This window comes from Acanthisitta chloris, unplaced genomic scaffold (assembly GCF_000695815.1).
Source record: "Acanthisitta chloris isolate BGI_N310 unplaced genomic scaffold, ASM69581v1 scaffold10139, whole genome shotgun sequence".
In the NCBI taxonomy this organism is placed as follows: domain Eukaryota; kingdom Metazoa; phylum Chordata; class Aves; order Passeriformes; family Acanthisittidae; genus Acanthisitta; species Acanthisitta chloris.
Window position 1 is genome coordinate 27,075 of NW_008690818.1, and position 16,776 is coordinate 43,850.

The following is a 16,776-nucleotide window of genomic DNA, read 5'->3' on the forward strand; positions in this document are numbered from 1 at the left end:
TAATTTCTCCATAGTCAATAAAGATGCCACTTCATTCATGAGAAGCTTCATACCAAGCAACTCTGCTGCAAGAGGCAGGATTAGAAAAAAAGTCCAAAACTAACAAAGTTACTTCTATCAGGACCTTACTTAAAACAATTAATGTTTTGTTATGAATTCCCATTTTATGAGGGAACATCACCTTTTACATATACTTCTTCCAAGTCCTCCATAGTCAATAAAGATGCCACTTCATTCATGAGAAGCTTCATACCAAGCAACTCTGCTGCAAGAGGCAGGATTAGAAAAAAAGTCCAAAACTAACAAAGTTACTTCTATCAGGACCTTACTTAAAACAATTAATGTTTTGTTATGAATTCCCATTTTATGAGGGAACATCACCTTTTACATATACTTCTTCCAAGTCAGTTTCACTGGGAAGAAACTATTTTTAGATAGTGTCCTTCATAACAGAAATAGGGAATAAACAGAAATATATGGTTTTATACTCTTAAATATAGGACAATTAAATGTAAAAATGTAAAAAAACTCCATTTGACATGAATTGACAATGAATGTACCTTAAAAAACCCCCTAAAGTAAGATGTTCAGGATTGAAATGGACCTTGTCACAAATCATCATTGTGCAACTCTTGACCCCTTTGTTCTTTTCACTGGCTGGACTGTTAAGAACCATAAAGTCAACCTCCCTTCCCAGTCCCCAGCCCAGGCTCCGCTGATCCTGCACACAGCAGCTTCAGTCTGGCATTTCAAAGATTACCTCTGGGCACAAACAGGCCCTGTCTGACTGGGGAATGTGAGAAGTCTGGGCCAATGTGGCTGCACTACTGTTAGAGTGTTACACATGCATGCAGACACTGCTAACATGAAATTTAAAATCCTCTTTTTCACCTTATAAATCCATGCCAAGTTTCTCCTCCTAAGTCATCACAGAAAGGGTCTGTCAGATCAGATGCATACTGATGTTGCTTGTAAGTTATGGAAAAATATTAAAGCTATTTAGATTACAAGTTTAGATGTCCATTTATTTCTGACATTTGCCCAAGACAGGCATTTCCTAAAATGGCTTCAGTCCCTCATTTGTTCTTCTATTCACTGCCAGAGAACAAAGTCAATCCTTATTTCTTCAAATAAGGTCACTGTGCCAGAAAGTGACACACAAAAGACTTTCATATTTCATAAATGATCCCAACTTCTGATTTACTCATCAACATTATGGACAGCAGTCTCCAAAATCCAAAACTTTTTCCAGCATGATGCTAAACTCTGTTGTGTTATTTCTGCTGGTACTGGTCTTCTAAGTTTGTGCTTCTACTACATATTGTCCAGTAGTATAACATGAAAATTAATGTAATTCACTGAAGTAAGACTTAAGAGATTATTTAAAACCAGGAGAAATAATTTTGATTTTTTTTGATTTGGCATTTAGGATAGTCTGAGAACATCCCTGAACTTGCTTCTGTTTGATCTATAAATAAATATCCAATCTTGCATTGAAATAAATATCTATACTTTCCTAAAAACTGATTACTATCACTGTTAAATTTATCCTTTACATACAGTCTGAATTAGTCTGACTTGAATATATATGGGCATTATTGCTGAAACAGAAACTTTATTCAGTTTATTCTTCATGTGGCTCAGTAGTATTGGAATGTAATCAAGTCATCTTTTAAGAATATCTTGTTGAACTAAACAGCCTGAGTTCTGATACTGCTGAAGTATACAGTCCATCTTTCAACCACTTAAGAAATTTAATGGTTCCTGTCCTGGGAACACAAAGATAAGGTCAAAAATTACCTTCTAATTCTGTAGGAGACTTAGCTCTTGTATTTAGAATTTGTATTTAGAAGATTCTCAAATCTTTTCCTAAATCTTTACTTCTCAGGATAGAATCATCCATGCAGTAAATTTTACTTACATTCTTTAGTCCTATATATATATCTATATATCTATCTATGATTTGGATTTTTCAATTCACACTTGGCTGTATTAACAATATACTTTAACCAGTTTCCTAAGTGATTCCTATTGCTGACACAGTGACCCATCTTCAACATTCACCACTTTTTTGATTGTTCCATATCTACTTCATTTATTAGCTTTAATTATTTTTATTCAAGGGTATTAACAGTAAAATTTCAGTCCTCAAAAATTTCTCAGTAACTTGGGAACCCAAATGCCTATATATGCTCTAAGTATTAAGGAGGCTGAAAGTAATTTAAATGAATGATATTTTGGCCTCTAGAGACTGAAGTTCTCTTCAAAACAGAATTTATGCCTTCAAATGCTTTTAAAATTATTAACATGTGCCTCAAAAATAGACCACAGTAAATTTTATTTCCCTCCAACAAATACAGATTCTCTCTGTTTTCAAAGACAGGATTTGCATAGGAGTCTGCCCTCTTTATTATTTGCTGTTTGGTGCCATGTTCTGCTACTGGGCTGTGATTCTATAATGCTAATTCAGGAAGAAGTCTGTGCTTGTGTTGAAGAGAATTAGGAAAATGACACACTGTTGTGCATTAGCTTTGCACCTGTCTCCTCTACAGCATGAAACTTTATTACCTGTCACACTATGTGGTTTCCTACTGGTACAGAAGATTCCCTGGGACTCACACTGCCCTGTTTCACAAGTTATTTCTTTCACCTGTTTTGGCTCAGATATTTCTGAAATGTGCGTTAGAAGAGATGACTAGTCAATATGACAATTTATCTGAAGTTTCCCCTGTTGATTGTCAAGAGTTGTTGTGACAGATATTAAACATTTCTGCTTGAAAAAGAGAATATTCCTCTTGACAGGGCCCAGTGAAGAAGAGGACCTCCACATGTGAATCACCTTCAGACCATTATCACCCTGTGTCCCCACATTCATTAGGCCACGATCACACTTTATAACACCATCATTCTTAGCAGATCTAGAAATGAAGTCACTTTAGCAAAAACTATTTTGACATTTAATTTAAGGCCTCTTCTCTAAAAATAATTTTCCTGCAGGCATTTGTTAAATGATGTTATTACTACTACTAATTTTGTTCACAGTATATTTGATTGTACCCAAGCTGGGCATTAAACTGGTGCAGGGAGAGGCTAGGATTCTGTGCCTAAATTCTGCCTGTAACTCATGTTCTAACTCATATGATGACATATGCCAGGCTGATAATGAAATCTTGGAGTAGATGCAGTTTCTCTGCACTTCTCTCTCCACTCCAGATGTTTCATCTGAATTATAATATGATAGTTACATGCAATGCACACAAGAACAAAAGATGTAAACCTTCTTTTGGATGGCAAACATAAAATTCAAGCAGACTAAATCCTTGAATAAGATCTCAATAATCCTTCCAAAATATGAAGAGACTCTTTCAAAGCCTCTATTTTAGGGATATCATAGAGTAATGCTGTCATAATAGCAAGGGTGATTTTTAATAGATTTACCTGCCATTTAGGAGCTCAGTGTCAAACAATACGTTGTAAAGGAGAGATATATAAACAAGAGACTAATAACGTCTAATGCAGAAAAGCTCTCATATGCTGCTGATTTAATAACTATTCTGATAAATTTTTAAAGCAAGTGAGCAGCTAATGTGAATTTCCTAAATTTTTCTCCTAAGGAGAGATGCTTTCTCTCTCCACTGTGAAATCACAGGCTCATAAATGAAAATGCAGCTGGAAGCAGCTAATGTTAATCATGTCACTGAGAAAAATGATAAGGGAATTAGAAACAAGGGAAAAGAATGCAGAGAAGGGGAAAATGCACTCATGTAAAGAAAGGTAAAAACAGAGGAAATTGAATTACATACATGATCAAAATTCTTTACCAAGTTTAATAAGAGAGTCTCTCATAGAAGAAAAGCTGTCAAAATGGAAGATGACTTTCTGAAACAGAGGCCCACACTATGGCAGATTTTGCTAGCACTAAACTTTACAGCTTTAAATAAACAGTGGATACAAAGAACAACACAAATGAAATAGTCAGATACAAAAATATCCTTACAATTAGGGTGTTACAGATCAGAGATGTAACTCTTTTTTATAGTTTTTATAAATGGTTTCCAAATAACCAAATAATTTCATAGACTATAAGCAAAGGAAATGAAATCAAAAGCCTTCTAAACTTGGTCTTGTTATTAGGAGGCAACACGCAAAAGTACATTGGAATACCAGTTTTAACTGGCCAGCTGTTTTTTTATTTTTTTAGCAAGCGATTCCAAGATTCAGACAAAAATGTAAGACACAACATTAAGAACAACGTCAGAAGGGTTCTTCCTTTTCTTGGTTTTGCATTTGATTCTTGCATTTGAAGTAGCTCTGGGAGTGGGTGTATCTTTCACTTCTGCTCAGAGAGCTGTACTTTTCAGACAGCTTGGCTTTTAGGTGCAAAGAACACAAACAGAAAATCTTGGCTTTGAGCCAGACATAACTTCAGCTGTATTGTATTCCCAGGTCTGTTCTGCTATTGCCATATTCTAGGGTTTCAACTGTAGACTTCATCTATGTGTTTTTGAATTTTGAATTTTGAATATTGAGTCACATATACAATTTATGTGAACTGAATCGATCTTAGAAATCATTAAAATACTCCCCAAAGACATAAAATATTAGTTTCAAATGAAAATATAACTGTAGACTACATGAGACCTGAGTGGTCAGTTCAAAATATACCTTCACATATGATTAATATGCAAAGGCATTTTTAAAGTGCTTCAAACTACTCTGCAGAAACCCATGGACATTCTGTATGTTTCCCCATCCTTTCACATTCTCTGCTGGAATGTGTTTACATGTATCACAATCCTGGGCTTTGAAGCAGCTGGACAAACCACTTTTTAACTGGAACACCTCTGAGTGATTCATATGCTGAAATGATGTATAGGAATACTAAGCTCTAAGTTTGCCTTTTAGTGTGATCCCTGTTATCTGCTCTATCAACTCCATTCAGTGCAAGTGATACTCCCAGTAAAATGAAGTAAACATTTACAAAATATAACTTCTATTAAAAAAAAAAAAGGAAAAATACCCCAACTGTAACGGATGTGAAGGAAGAAATACATTACTATGATACACACAAAAAAAAAAAGTACAAGTTTTTAATTTTCCTTTCTGAAAAGCATGTTTGCCAGTACACGTAGGTATTGCAGACATATAAAATCTTTCTCTTTTTCAATGCCTGGATACATATTATCCATATAAAATGCACATACACATGAGCACACACAAACACACATAATCCATGGTTTAACTTCAGTAAACCATAAAACAGACACTGAAGGCTTGATAAACATTCTAACTAAACTGTCAAAATTGTACCCTTTGAAACATCTCTCTGGTAAGTCTCTTGCATTTGTTCAAGTGCCATGGTACTCCATCAAACAGTCATGTTAGGCTGAAAGATACATACTGAAATATCCTTATGGGCAACATTCAGTTAGTACCTTTATTATGTAATGAAATAACACCTTATTATTAACAACTTCTTATCAAACTGATTTACATAATCAAGTTTTCCTTTTGACTGAAACAGAACTGCAGATGCATTTTACTGTACATATATGGATGGGCATGTGAGTGTGAGAAGAACAGCAGAAGACTTCCTAAGACTGAATTTTGATATTAGGTGTGGAAGATTCTTGGCTAAGTCAACAGGACTGAATTATTCTTTCAAAAGTCACTGCAAAGTATAAAATCACTCTACAATTGAAGGCTCATTATTTCTATTCTATGAGCTAAAATAACTAGCTCTGCAGAAGTAACTCTGGAAGCATGAAACAAAAAGAATGAAACCAAAAGTTTAAAAAAGAACTCTTAGTACCTTTGCCAAAGTAATACTATCTCAAGACTCATCTCAAGAACATTTTAATAGTAAGGATTCAAAGGTATCAAGCTCTCTTATAACTGAAAGCAAAGCTGCAGACACTATTTTTGACATATATATGTTTGCTGTCTGGTGTTCAGCTAGCATCCGACAAGTAAAACAGAGTCACAAAACTTATTTGTAAAAAACACAGAAATGTATAAAATTCTCTTGGACCTTAAATCTCACTACAAAAAAGACATTGAGGTGCTGGAGCATGTCCAAAGAAGAGCAACAAACCTAGTGAAGGGTCTAGAGCACTAATCTGATGAGAAACAGCTGAGGGAACTAGGATTGCTTAGCCTAGAGAAAAGGAGTGTCAGGGAGTACCTCTCTAGAACTACCTGAAAGGAGGTTGTAGCAAGGTGGGGAACAGTCTTTTCTCCCAAGAAAGATGTGATAGGATGAAAGGAAATGACCTCAAGTTGCACCAGGGAAGGCTTAGATTGGCTATTAGGAAAAATTTCATCACCAGAAGGATTATCAAGATTGGAACAGGCTGCCCAGGGAAATGATGGAGTTTCCATCCCTGGAGGTATTTAAAAGATGTATAGATGTGGCACTTGAGGACATGGTTTAGTGTTGTATTTGGCAGTGCTAGGGTTAAGGGTTTGGCTTGATGATCTTAAAGGCCTTTTCCAACTTAAATGATTCTATGATTCTAGACTTGTTTGCTATTTATTACTGAGAGCTTCCAAGACTATTTATCTTCACAGACACTCCATGCCTAGGAGGTCATAGAAGAAATTCCTGAAGGCAACAGGGAGTACATAACTATAGTTTTGTACAATGACCTTAAGTTAAACTCTTCATTTAATACTGCTGACTTTCCAGCACATTTGAGACTATATCTATTTCATTAGGGTAACACCATAAAAACCAAACAAGCTTTACACTCTTATTTTTCCAGAGAGGACTACCAGAAAGATGTTCAGGGAAAGCATCTTTTCCATTGGATTAAACCATTGTTAATGACAGCAGTTATACCTACAATATTTTGCTGGAGAAAACCTCTGCCAACCCTTCTTTCATGTAGAGATGACAGGCTTTTTATGGCTGTTTTCTTTTTTCTCAGGTACACAAATCTAGAATCTGATCTCTGGATAGAATAGTTTTATTTGAAAACTTTGTGACCTGTGATTTAAAGTCTAAAAAGGACCTTATAATATAGAAAACACTCTAGAGATCCAGAACATTTAGAAACTATTCCTGTAAAGAAGTGTCTCATGACTTTAGATTCTGCTTGCATGAAATTTGCAGGAGGCTTTTGATACCTATTCCTATTTGGAACAGCAATGGTGTTTTGCTAGGCCAGAGAAGCAAAAAATGATGCCTGGATGAAGTGAGAGTATCCAGAATGGTTTGCTTTTTCTAAGATCACAACAACAGCTGCAGTTCCTGTGTGTCACATTCCCTATATGAATACTTAATTCACTGCGTTTCCTGGAGTCACCATGCAGGTTGATATAATTATTGCAAAACCATGCAGTGGTTCTGTCAAGCTAAAGATGTTTTGTATTGAATGCTGCACTAGGGAAGACTGATTTTGAAATTACCTGTACTCTTGCAGTAACGCTGTCTCCCTGGTTGGGACTTTGTCATCAGTCAGTGTGCGGGTGCTGAAATTCATTACTTCCTTTTTTTTTTTTTTTGTAACTTTTAACTGCCCACTGGGACAATCTAATCAACTCCCTACCAAACCAAGTCTGTCAGTTGGTTTGATACCCAAATTGAGAAACAAGAAAGCTTGTTCAAAGCCTCTGGGGCTCAATAAATTGAGGAAATGCATTATGCTGAGAAACTCGAGTTATGGAAGGCAGGCACTGCACACTCTGGCAAAGGACAAAAAACTGAACACTTCAAATACTTTAGCTTACAGTTCTCAACAGATCTGACTTCACTACCACTGGGAAACAAGGAACTATCACTGTCAGATGAACAGCAAGACTGATCAGTATGGTGCTACTCTGCGGCAATGAAAGTAGAGATCAGTAAAGTTTTTTCTAAAAAAGATTCTTTTAAAATCTTTCATGTATTTCTGGAAATGCTGAGCAACATGGAGCAGTGGGGCCTTCCTTGGAAGACAATTACTCAGAATCTGACAAAATTTCATATCCTAAATTAATTTTGGCATGGAAAATAAACTCTGAGAGAAACCTTTTTGCTCCATTTATTGGATCACAAAAAAGTATAGCTGCTGTAGAACTGTCTCCTCTTATGTGTATTAAGTATAGTGCTTGGAATGATACCGCAGCAATAAATTTAATTTGCAGCAGTAATAGATATCTGTTTCAACAAACAGAAGGCAAAACAAAATAAACACCATGAAAAGTTTTTTTCAAATTATCCCTCTCAATATTAAAATAGACTTTATTTCTCTAATGAAAAGGGTGAAATACCTTCTCCAAGATGTGCCCTATCACAACACTGTGACCCTTGCAATGAGTAACGTTTTCTCTGGTATTTCTTTTTTCCATGGATGCCATAAAGTGCACCACATGAATATGAAGTGACATCTTTACTAACATGTGGTACTTACTTATCACCCACAATTCCCAAGTTGATTGTTGGATAACCATGTTCTTGGATTGTAGCTAGGAGAGTTGAACGGTTACTGTCCCGAATCTTTCCTGGCAAGAGGTCATCTTCAGGATTCAGTAGCTATAAAACCAGAAACACTCAGTCAGTCTCCTTGAAATACTGTGCCTTTATACAAATGAGAATTTTCTGCTTTGGATTGGACATTGTGTTTTTAGACACATATCATAAAATAAATGTATAAAGTGATTTAGTGAATTTAAATTAATAAGATATGTAATGTGCTTGTTTAGTCCAATCATGGATGCTGTTTAATTTATTTCTGTTGGTTCATGTCTGCAAAACCTTATGAGTATCTGGCTTCTAATATCAAACATAAGCAATCAAAACAAAAACATTTTAAGTTTCCAAGTTATTGCTTCTCTTTAAATGGTTTTAAAGGAACCTCATTGATGTTGCTAATCAGACTTAAAGGTATTAAAGGAAATTTTGAAGTTCATTGTCTACTTACCAATAAAAATGTTTTTTAAATACAACAATCTACATTGGATTAATAGACAGAAGCTTAAAGCTTCTTACATCAAATTACTGTTTTGGGTGGAAAACTTTATCTCAGGATAGTATCGTGGCAATTTCCTTACATATGTCATGTATTTTGGAAGCTAAACTACAAAACATACATATGAAAACATGTTTTTTATATATTAGGAATTCTTTTGTAGGACACAGAAGCAGAATACAATATTGACAGGAGAAAAATAATAATACTACTAATAAGAATGTATCTGTAAAAATTGAAGCAATAATATTAGGTAGTAAGGTAAGACTAACCCAAAGTGGAGCATGGCTAAATTTTATGCTTTGGCTAGCAGCACTATTTCTGTGAAAACTTTCATAGAATGTTTAAGAAACCCACTGTGCAGGCTCCTTTTTAATATGATACGAAAGAGAGTGCCCACATCAGTAAAGGACCCTTTAATGACATGTGAGAATCTTGAATCAGACACAAGTTAATATCAGAAAATCATCACCTGTAATACTTGTAGCTCTATGGATTTGTTCTTCAGTTAGTGGTATGTTTCCTGCATGCCACATCCTCTCTATACTATGAAATCTGGCAAGATTCTGTCCCAGGAAGACTGGCCTCAACCACTGACAATGCTCAGCAGCCACAGACTAACCTTCACTGGCGTTGTGGAGGACCCACCAGGTGACAAAATTCAACACAGCAGAAGTTTTCAAAATCTTTCAAAATTCAACGTATTCAAGCTGTATGAGAATACAGCTACTGAGTTAATGTTTGTGTCTGCATTTCAAAAAGTTTGCCTCAAAGGACAGGCAAGACTTCATGCTGTCTTTAAACTTCAAACTGACTTTATCTCAACCCACATGTTCTTTTGGTTTGGCTCTTCCTATTCTTTCTCTGTCCTGCTATGGGAGGGAATGAATGAGCACAGTTGATGGCCTTGGTCAACACACAACATATGTAAAATTACTAAATTAAGTTAATCTTGAACCTGACTTTTTCTGATGCGTTTAAGACAAAGTAATTAGAAACCTGGTCTGGAATACTACCAACAGGAGAGTGTCTGGATTTCAAGATGTACTAGTACACTAGTACACTAGTTCACTAGTAGTGAAATAATTCAGTTTTCAAAGACAGGTTATCTGTCATTTGCACTATAGCTACAGAGGACTGCAGCTCAAAAGAAATTATTCTTTAGTCATGACTGGCAGTATGAATTATAACCCTGACAACCCCCCAGGTTCTCCCTTGCAGGAGGAAAGCAGCTGGCACATAGTTGGATATATTATCAAAATCTTGGCAAAGAGAGTGTGTGAGACCTGTGAGAGAGCCCTTGAGGGTGAAAACACAAGCAGCTGATTATGGATTGATCACTCACAAAAATATCTCATGTCAGCATGAGTTACAGTCCCAAAAGTGAGTCTGCTTGGGAATAGGGTGGAAGTCACTATCCAAGCCACTGTCCAGAAGAAGATATAGTATTTCAGTATGATCGTAATTCTAACCAAACTTTTCTTACCTCATTCCCTGTTGACATAACTGCAACCACTGGAAACTTGTTAACTTCTACTTCAGTTACTCCAACAGTTGCTAAGAGACCAATCTCAGACGGACCCATGTGGGTTCCTTTAGCCAGCACACATTCCCCTCTTTTAATGTCATGTCCTATGGGTCTGAAAATAATAACACAGAAAAAAACCCGAAAGAGAAACAGAATGAGATTCAAAGTATCTTTCCTTGATTGGTCCTGCTCCTGTTGAGGAGTGTCCAGGGATGTTCATTAGTCAGACTGTCAAAATGTTAGTACTACTCATGATTAAAAATTTAATTTAAACATCACCAGCCCTTCTATTCTTTACAGAGATATTTTACTGTTTAGAAATACAGACCTGATATCTTGGCCTGGTCGAGCTTGTACCAGGATTCGAACCTCTAGTTCTTCAGTGCCCTACAAACACAAGGACATCAAATATAGTCAGCTGAGCTATTGAAAGAAGATCAATGTTTAATTTCTCAGAAGTCTACACAGCTTACAGCACTCATTACACTGAGACCGTATGGTTTAAGCATCATCATTGTCCTCCTGATCTTTTTGTCAAGGGTCTAATACAAAGTGTCCTAAAACTGAACATCATAAGAAATTCTCAGTTTGATGAGCTCACTGGGGAAAGACCAGCACTGATTATGTGGGTTTACCTTCCTTTTTTGTTTTAATGATACCTGTGTTTATATATCTTTCCTATGTCTGTTGATCTGGCATACTGAGTGGATTCTTTCTACTCCTCTCAGCCCGCTTGATCTGGTTGAACAATTTCAAAGATGGTACTTCAAAACCACCCTTAGTCTGACAGACAATACACCACTACATTAGCAGAAAGGTGGGAAGAAGCTATACACTCTAGCTGTTTCAGGACTTTCATGTAGAGACTCCTGTAGTGGAAGCTCCTACTTGAGAGCACCATATGAATCAGGAAGGGACTTATTCATCTTGTTTATTTACTGTGAACAAGGGACAGTGGCCTGAAAGGTCTGATGCATTTCCTTCTTCAGAATTTCAATGGTTTGGTGATTCATTCAGTGCCAATAAATGGCACATGACCTGTATTGTTAATATTTGATTTTAAGCTCTGCAAGTGGGTTGATGATATGCATACTCAACTTTGAGATAGTGCCAACCTGTCAGCAGCACTAAATTTAAACTTACTTAGACTGGAGCAGATTTTGTTTTTACATTATCATGTTGTGCTTCATACTTAAATACCTTGAAGTTATAAATCAGTCACTAATATTTCAAGACAAACAAGGCATGTCACTGCCATTTGGAATTTTTACAGGAATGATAGGATTGTATAGGACACTGGAACTTGTATCTTCTTAAAGGTGATATGGACCACAATTTCTGAGTTCAAACTAAGTGCTTTAAACTTAAGCCCCAAAGTTAAAGTTAATTGACATATTATTAAAGATTGCGATTCTGTTTATCTACTGTGAAAATTTAACTCCTTGAAAACCAGAAAATTATTAACAAAAAAATTGATTACTTTATCTCAGTATTTTCAAAATGTGCATTTATTGCAAATTCTGTTTCTTATATACTTGCTCTTCTTGTATAAGACGAGACATTTTTTGGCTGTGAGCATTCAAAATGGCTGTGCTGGTGTCCAGGATGTCCTTTTATCTCCCTTATCACCATCTGAGGCTGTAAAAGACACTTGAGGTTTGTGGTGAATATCTGGGAGAATAGTTAGTCTAAGAATTATTTTATTTTTATGACACTCTAGGGATAGTTGTCTAGTCACAAAGATTTGAAATTTCCAATTCTTTGAATACATTTAAAGATAGCTAGGAAGATTTTAAGGGAATCAAGAGGAGGGCCAATGGCACATATGAGTAATACAAAAGGTCCTATATTTAGGATTCCTCAATTGGGGTAACAAGAAAAAGAAGAGATTTTGAGGAATTTAGTAATCCCAGGTTTGAAAAGTGCTGTGGACAACATGATGATGTGCAGAGATTGTTATTTATGGAACTGATGGATATCCCAGAATGCTCAAGGAATACAAGGTAATTCAAGGTGGCTAGAGGTAGGGCTTGCAAAGAGGTATGGCATTATGCATAGAACACCTTTCATGTAGTGTGTGTCAGGCAGCATTCTTCTTGCTGTGTATTAATATATTTTGAACTGAGTGGTTTATTCTGATGGCTGTTAACAATTGGCATCCATAGTGATACACTGATGCTTGGCCTTGATGCAGCATCTAACTCTTGTTTTGGTTGATCACACTGGCCTCCTTTCTCCTACAAGGTGATACAAAAAAGGGTGTGGACATGTTTCTCCATGACTGTGCATTGGCAAGCTAATGAGAATTTTTCCTGATGAAAAAATGTATTTCCTTTCAGGCCTGTGCCTTCTACAGTCATTTGTGGAATGGTTGCTATGAAATTTAAATACTGCTACCACAACTAGAAGTCAAGCAGTAAGTTCCTTTTAAAAGTACTCTCTTTTTAGAAGAACATTTTCCAGATGTTAGAGATTTCATTTCAGTTAAATTCCAGCTCTGAAGGAGTTTTTAGCAATAAAAGGAAAAATATTCTAGAAATATGTAGCCACCCAGACATGAAAAAGGAGACAAAAAATAACATATTGATTAAATTATATTAATATGAATTAAACCATATTAATTATTATGAACAGTTGGCGCTGAACAGTGTACAGTTCTGGTGTCCCCAACATAAGAAGGACATGGAACTGTTGGAGCAAGCTCAGAGGAGGACCACGAAGCTGTTAAGAGGACTGGAGCACCTTCCCTACAAAGACAGGCTGAGAAAGTTGGGGCTGTTCAGCCTGGAGAAGAGGAGATTGTGTGGAGACCTCATAGCAACCTTCCAGTATCTGAAGGGGTCCCCCAGGAAAGCCGAAGAGGGACTCTTTGTTAGGAACTATAGGGATGGGACAAGGAGTAATGGGTATAAATTGAAAGAGAAGACATTTAGATTAGATATTAGGAAGACGTTTTTTAGTGTGAGGGTGGTAAGACACTGGAACAGGTTGCCCAGGGAGGCTGTGCATGCCCCAGCCCTGCAGTGTTCAAGGCCAGGTTGGACAGAGCCTTGAACAACCCGGTCTAGTAGAAGGTGTCCCTGCCCAGCTAGATGATCTCTAAGTTCCATTCCAACCCCTTAACATACTAGGATACTATGAACAGGATTAGCAGAGTGGCATATTAAGAGACAGGCAGAAACTGAAGAGTTCTACCTCACACTTACAGGCAGGAAAAGGAAGCTGAAGGTAGCTGACCATTCACAAAAAAATTCAGAGTTTAAGCACAGAGCCAAATAACCTGTTCTCACATGCAGAGGAGACCACACACATAAAAAGTGGAATGCAGGATACAGTCATCCAAAGAAGCAGAAAATACCAAATTATCATGTCTGTTGCTCTGTAATGTGATAGTCCTCTCATGACGAGGTGGGCAATGGCCACAAAAAACTTGTACAGTAAGGCTAATGAAGGAATTAAGCAGTGAAGGTAATGGTGTGTTTTACAGGAAGATATAATCTATACACACACATCTGTAACCTCAAAGCAGGACTGGCTCAGTAAGTTCTCTGTTAGGAAGAAGGGCAGCCTAGACAGCTTGCTGACTACGTTAGATGTAAAAATCTATGCATTTACAGTAATAAGGCATGAGAAAGGATCATGAGAGCATGTTTCAGTTTCTTCTGTCCTCATCAGCTTTGAACACTAGCATTCATCAGCTTACACTCCAGTTGCAAACATAGTGCTAGCACAAAACTATGGTGAAATGGAACAGCTTGCCAGAACAGCAGCAGAAGAGCAAAGGCTGATTTGAGCAGAGAACCATACACACAGCTAATTCCAAAACTGAACTTGGAGTTGTGTCAATAAGAGACATATCTTCTTGCCTTAAAGTCTCTCAGATGACAGCAAACATGATGATGGTGTCCTGAAATCACAGCTGGGTAAGTGAAAGTAGTGATTCAGAAGAAATTCTCTGAATACCAAGGAAGTCTAAGATGGACTCTTTGGAATAAAGTTATCTACAGAATGCTCCCGTGCTTCATAGAAAGCACACTTTACTTCGTTAAGACAACTGTGCACAAAGAATTAGTACTATAGTACTCATATTTTTTCTGTGGTATTTCGCAGCATCTGTAAGGTAGTAAACTAATATGACTTAGTTAGAAAATCTGTTCAAGTCAAACAGAGTTAAGACTACATTCTGGGGGAATATGCACCTCATCCAATTCCTAGTTTTCAGAGGTCTTAAATTCATCAGTGTTCTCATTTTAAAGCACAGAGATCTATTGAAAAAAACTTACATATGGTTTAAAAAAAATTGGGAGACACTTCCCCTGTTTCATAGTAAAAAATCCATATTCTAAACAGATGCATGTATTAGAAGGGATGTGTACTAGACATATGCTCCAAACCTACCAAATTCACCTTTGCTGAAATGAGATAAACTCTGATAATACAGAACTATCTTCATAGCATAGTTTAAAAGAACCCAAGTAATCCCATGGATTTTGCAGCACTTCAAACAGTTCACTTTCCCACAGAAAATCATTCAGCTTTAATTACATTCAGCAGTAATGCTGCACTGTAATATTTCAATGTACTACTCTGGGATTAATATGTAATTTAAGAAAACTTCTCTCCTTCTTACTTGGTGAATATAGAAGAACTTTCAAAGTCCTTATCTTTCTGAGTTTCAGGATGATCCTGAAATATAAAGATGACTGCTCTACTGCTAAATGTGAATTCACTAGAAAAGGAAAAAATATAATGTCTGATTGCCACTACTACTCTGTATTTTAAAATGTGAATACACTACGCACTCAAATTGGACTGTAGTCACGGATCCCCAGGAGGCATTTGTCTTTCACTCAAATCATCCTCCCAAATACTTTGGTGTTTAGCATTCACAACTGTGATGAAAAATCAGTCAGGACAGGTAAGTCTGTGATACTGTTATCACAGCCTGAAAAAGTGAGAATTGCCACTAGGAACTGATGCAAAAACTTCTGAGTTAACCAAAGAGCTTTTCTGTAGAACGATCTTTCATATTTACAGGTTTGTATCATGAGCCATTTTCTGCTGCACACAAAAGAAAAATGACTTTTAGCTTGTGACTCACATCATCTGATTCCCTGATGAGCTCTGTATCTTCCACTTGCACCACTGCATCAGCACCACATGGAATTGGAGCACCGGTTGTAACACGCATTACCTGACCAGGCATGACAGTCTGAGTTGGCTGAAAAACAAAAACCCAGAAGTTCTTTTGAAAAGAAAAATATCAAACCACTTGAAATTTATGCAAGTAATCTGAAAGACTAGAATCTTTATTTGCACCATGACTCTTAATATACTGTGAGTGATATCAACAGGTATGATAAACCTCTATGTATTTAAAGAGCATTGTCATTGCCTCACATCTGGCTTTATTTATATGGCCACCTATTAGGTGGCTTCAGTTTTTTCCCCTTAGATTTCTCCCACAAGAATAACTTTCAGAACAAGCAATACATTGGTACTCTGGTTGGCTCAGAAAAATATCTGGCTCAGAAATTTAACTGTTCGATTGTGACCTTCTGAAAACTTACATGAGCAAAAATCTAGTAGTTCTCTGTACATAAATATTTTTGCAGAGTACTCTCAACCCAGGGTTGAAATTATTTTGCCATGGTTTGAATTTTTCTTCTGTTTTGTTTTACCAGCACACTATATATGGAAAATCAACAGCTTGAAGAAAAGTAATGTAACCAGCTGCTTGATTTTTAAGCAGACTTACTCATACTGAGACAGCTCAACACTAGCTCACAGAGAATATCTATCTTTGTGAGGGTCAGTTTACCACAGCCTAAAATTGATACTATTCTACAATTATATAAGGTCACAGGACATAAAAAAAGTTTCAGCAGAAGCAATACAAAGAATAGAAAAATATCAGAACAATATGATAAAACAAATGGCATGGTTTTAATAACAGGCAGATGATCTTCATATGCACTTTTCAAAATCCAGAGGAAAATAGTAATTTGAGCATAACTACTCAAGAAATAAGTAAGTAAAACAATATTTCTAAAAAAATGCAACCAAAAGATGACTGAAATTTTCCTGCTGCCTCTGCATGGCACTTTAGTAAGCCTGACTTATTTAGGCTTTATTGTTATTAGTGAACATGTGCTACACACAGATCTACACAGCTGTGATCAGAGCAATATATTCTGTATGTGTCACACATATCATTCATGTGCAGATTGACTCTGCATTCCATATGCAGCAGTGGAATACATCCAGGACTTCCAGTGGGATGAGGTTTAACAAGGC

The 16,776-nt window shown here is 36.5% G+C and overlaps 1 protein-coding gene across 1 annotated transcript in view; it reads right to left on the reverse strand.

The window, feature by feature from the left end:
• The window catches only part of LOC103809158 (gephyrin), a gene marked incomplete at its 5' end in the record, with an annotated part of 36,644 nt that extends 20,944 nt beyond the window's left edge, over positions 1-15,700 (reverse strand). Inside the window, 4 exons of the mRNA XM_009081974.1 lie at positions 8,394-8,515; positions 10,438-10,591; positions 10,808-10,866; positions 15,581-15,700. Of these exons, the coding sequence (XP_009080222.1) occupies positions 8,394-8,515; positions 10,438-10,591; positions 10,808-10,866; positions 15,581-15,700 (455 nt within the window). The remainder of the gene's footprint in view (positions 1-8,393; positions 8,516-10,437; positions 10,592-10,807; positions 10,867-15,580) is intronic.
• Between the last annotated feature and the right edge of the window lie 1,076 nt (positions 15,701-16,776).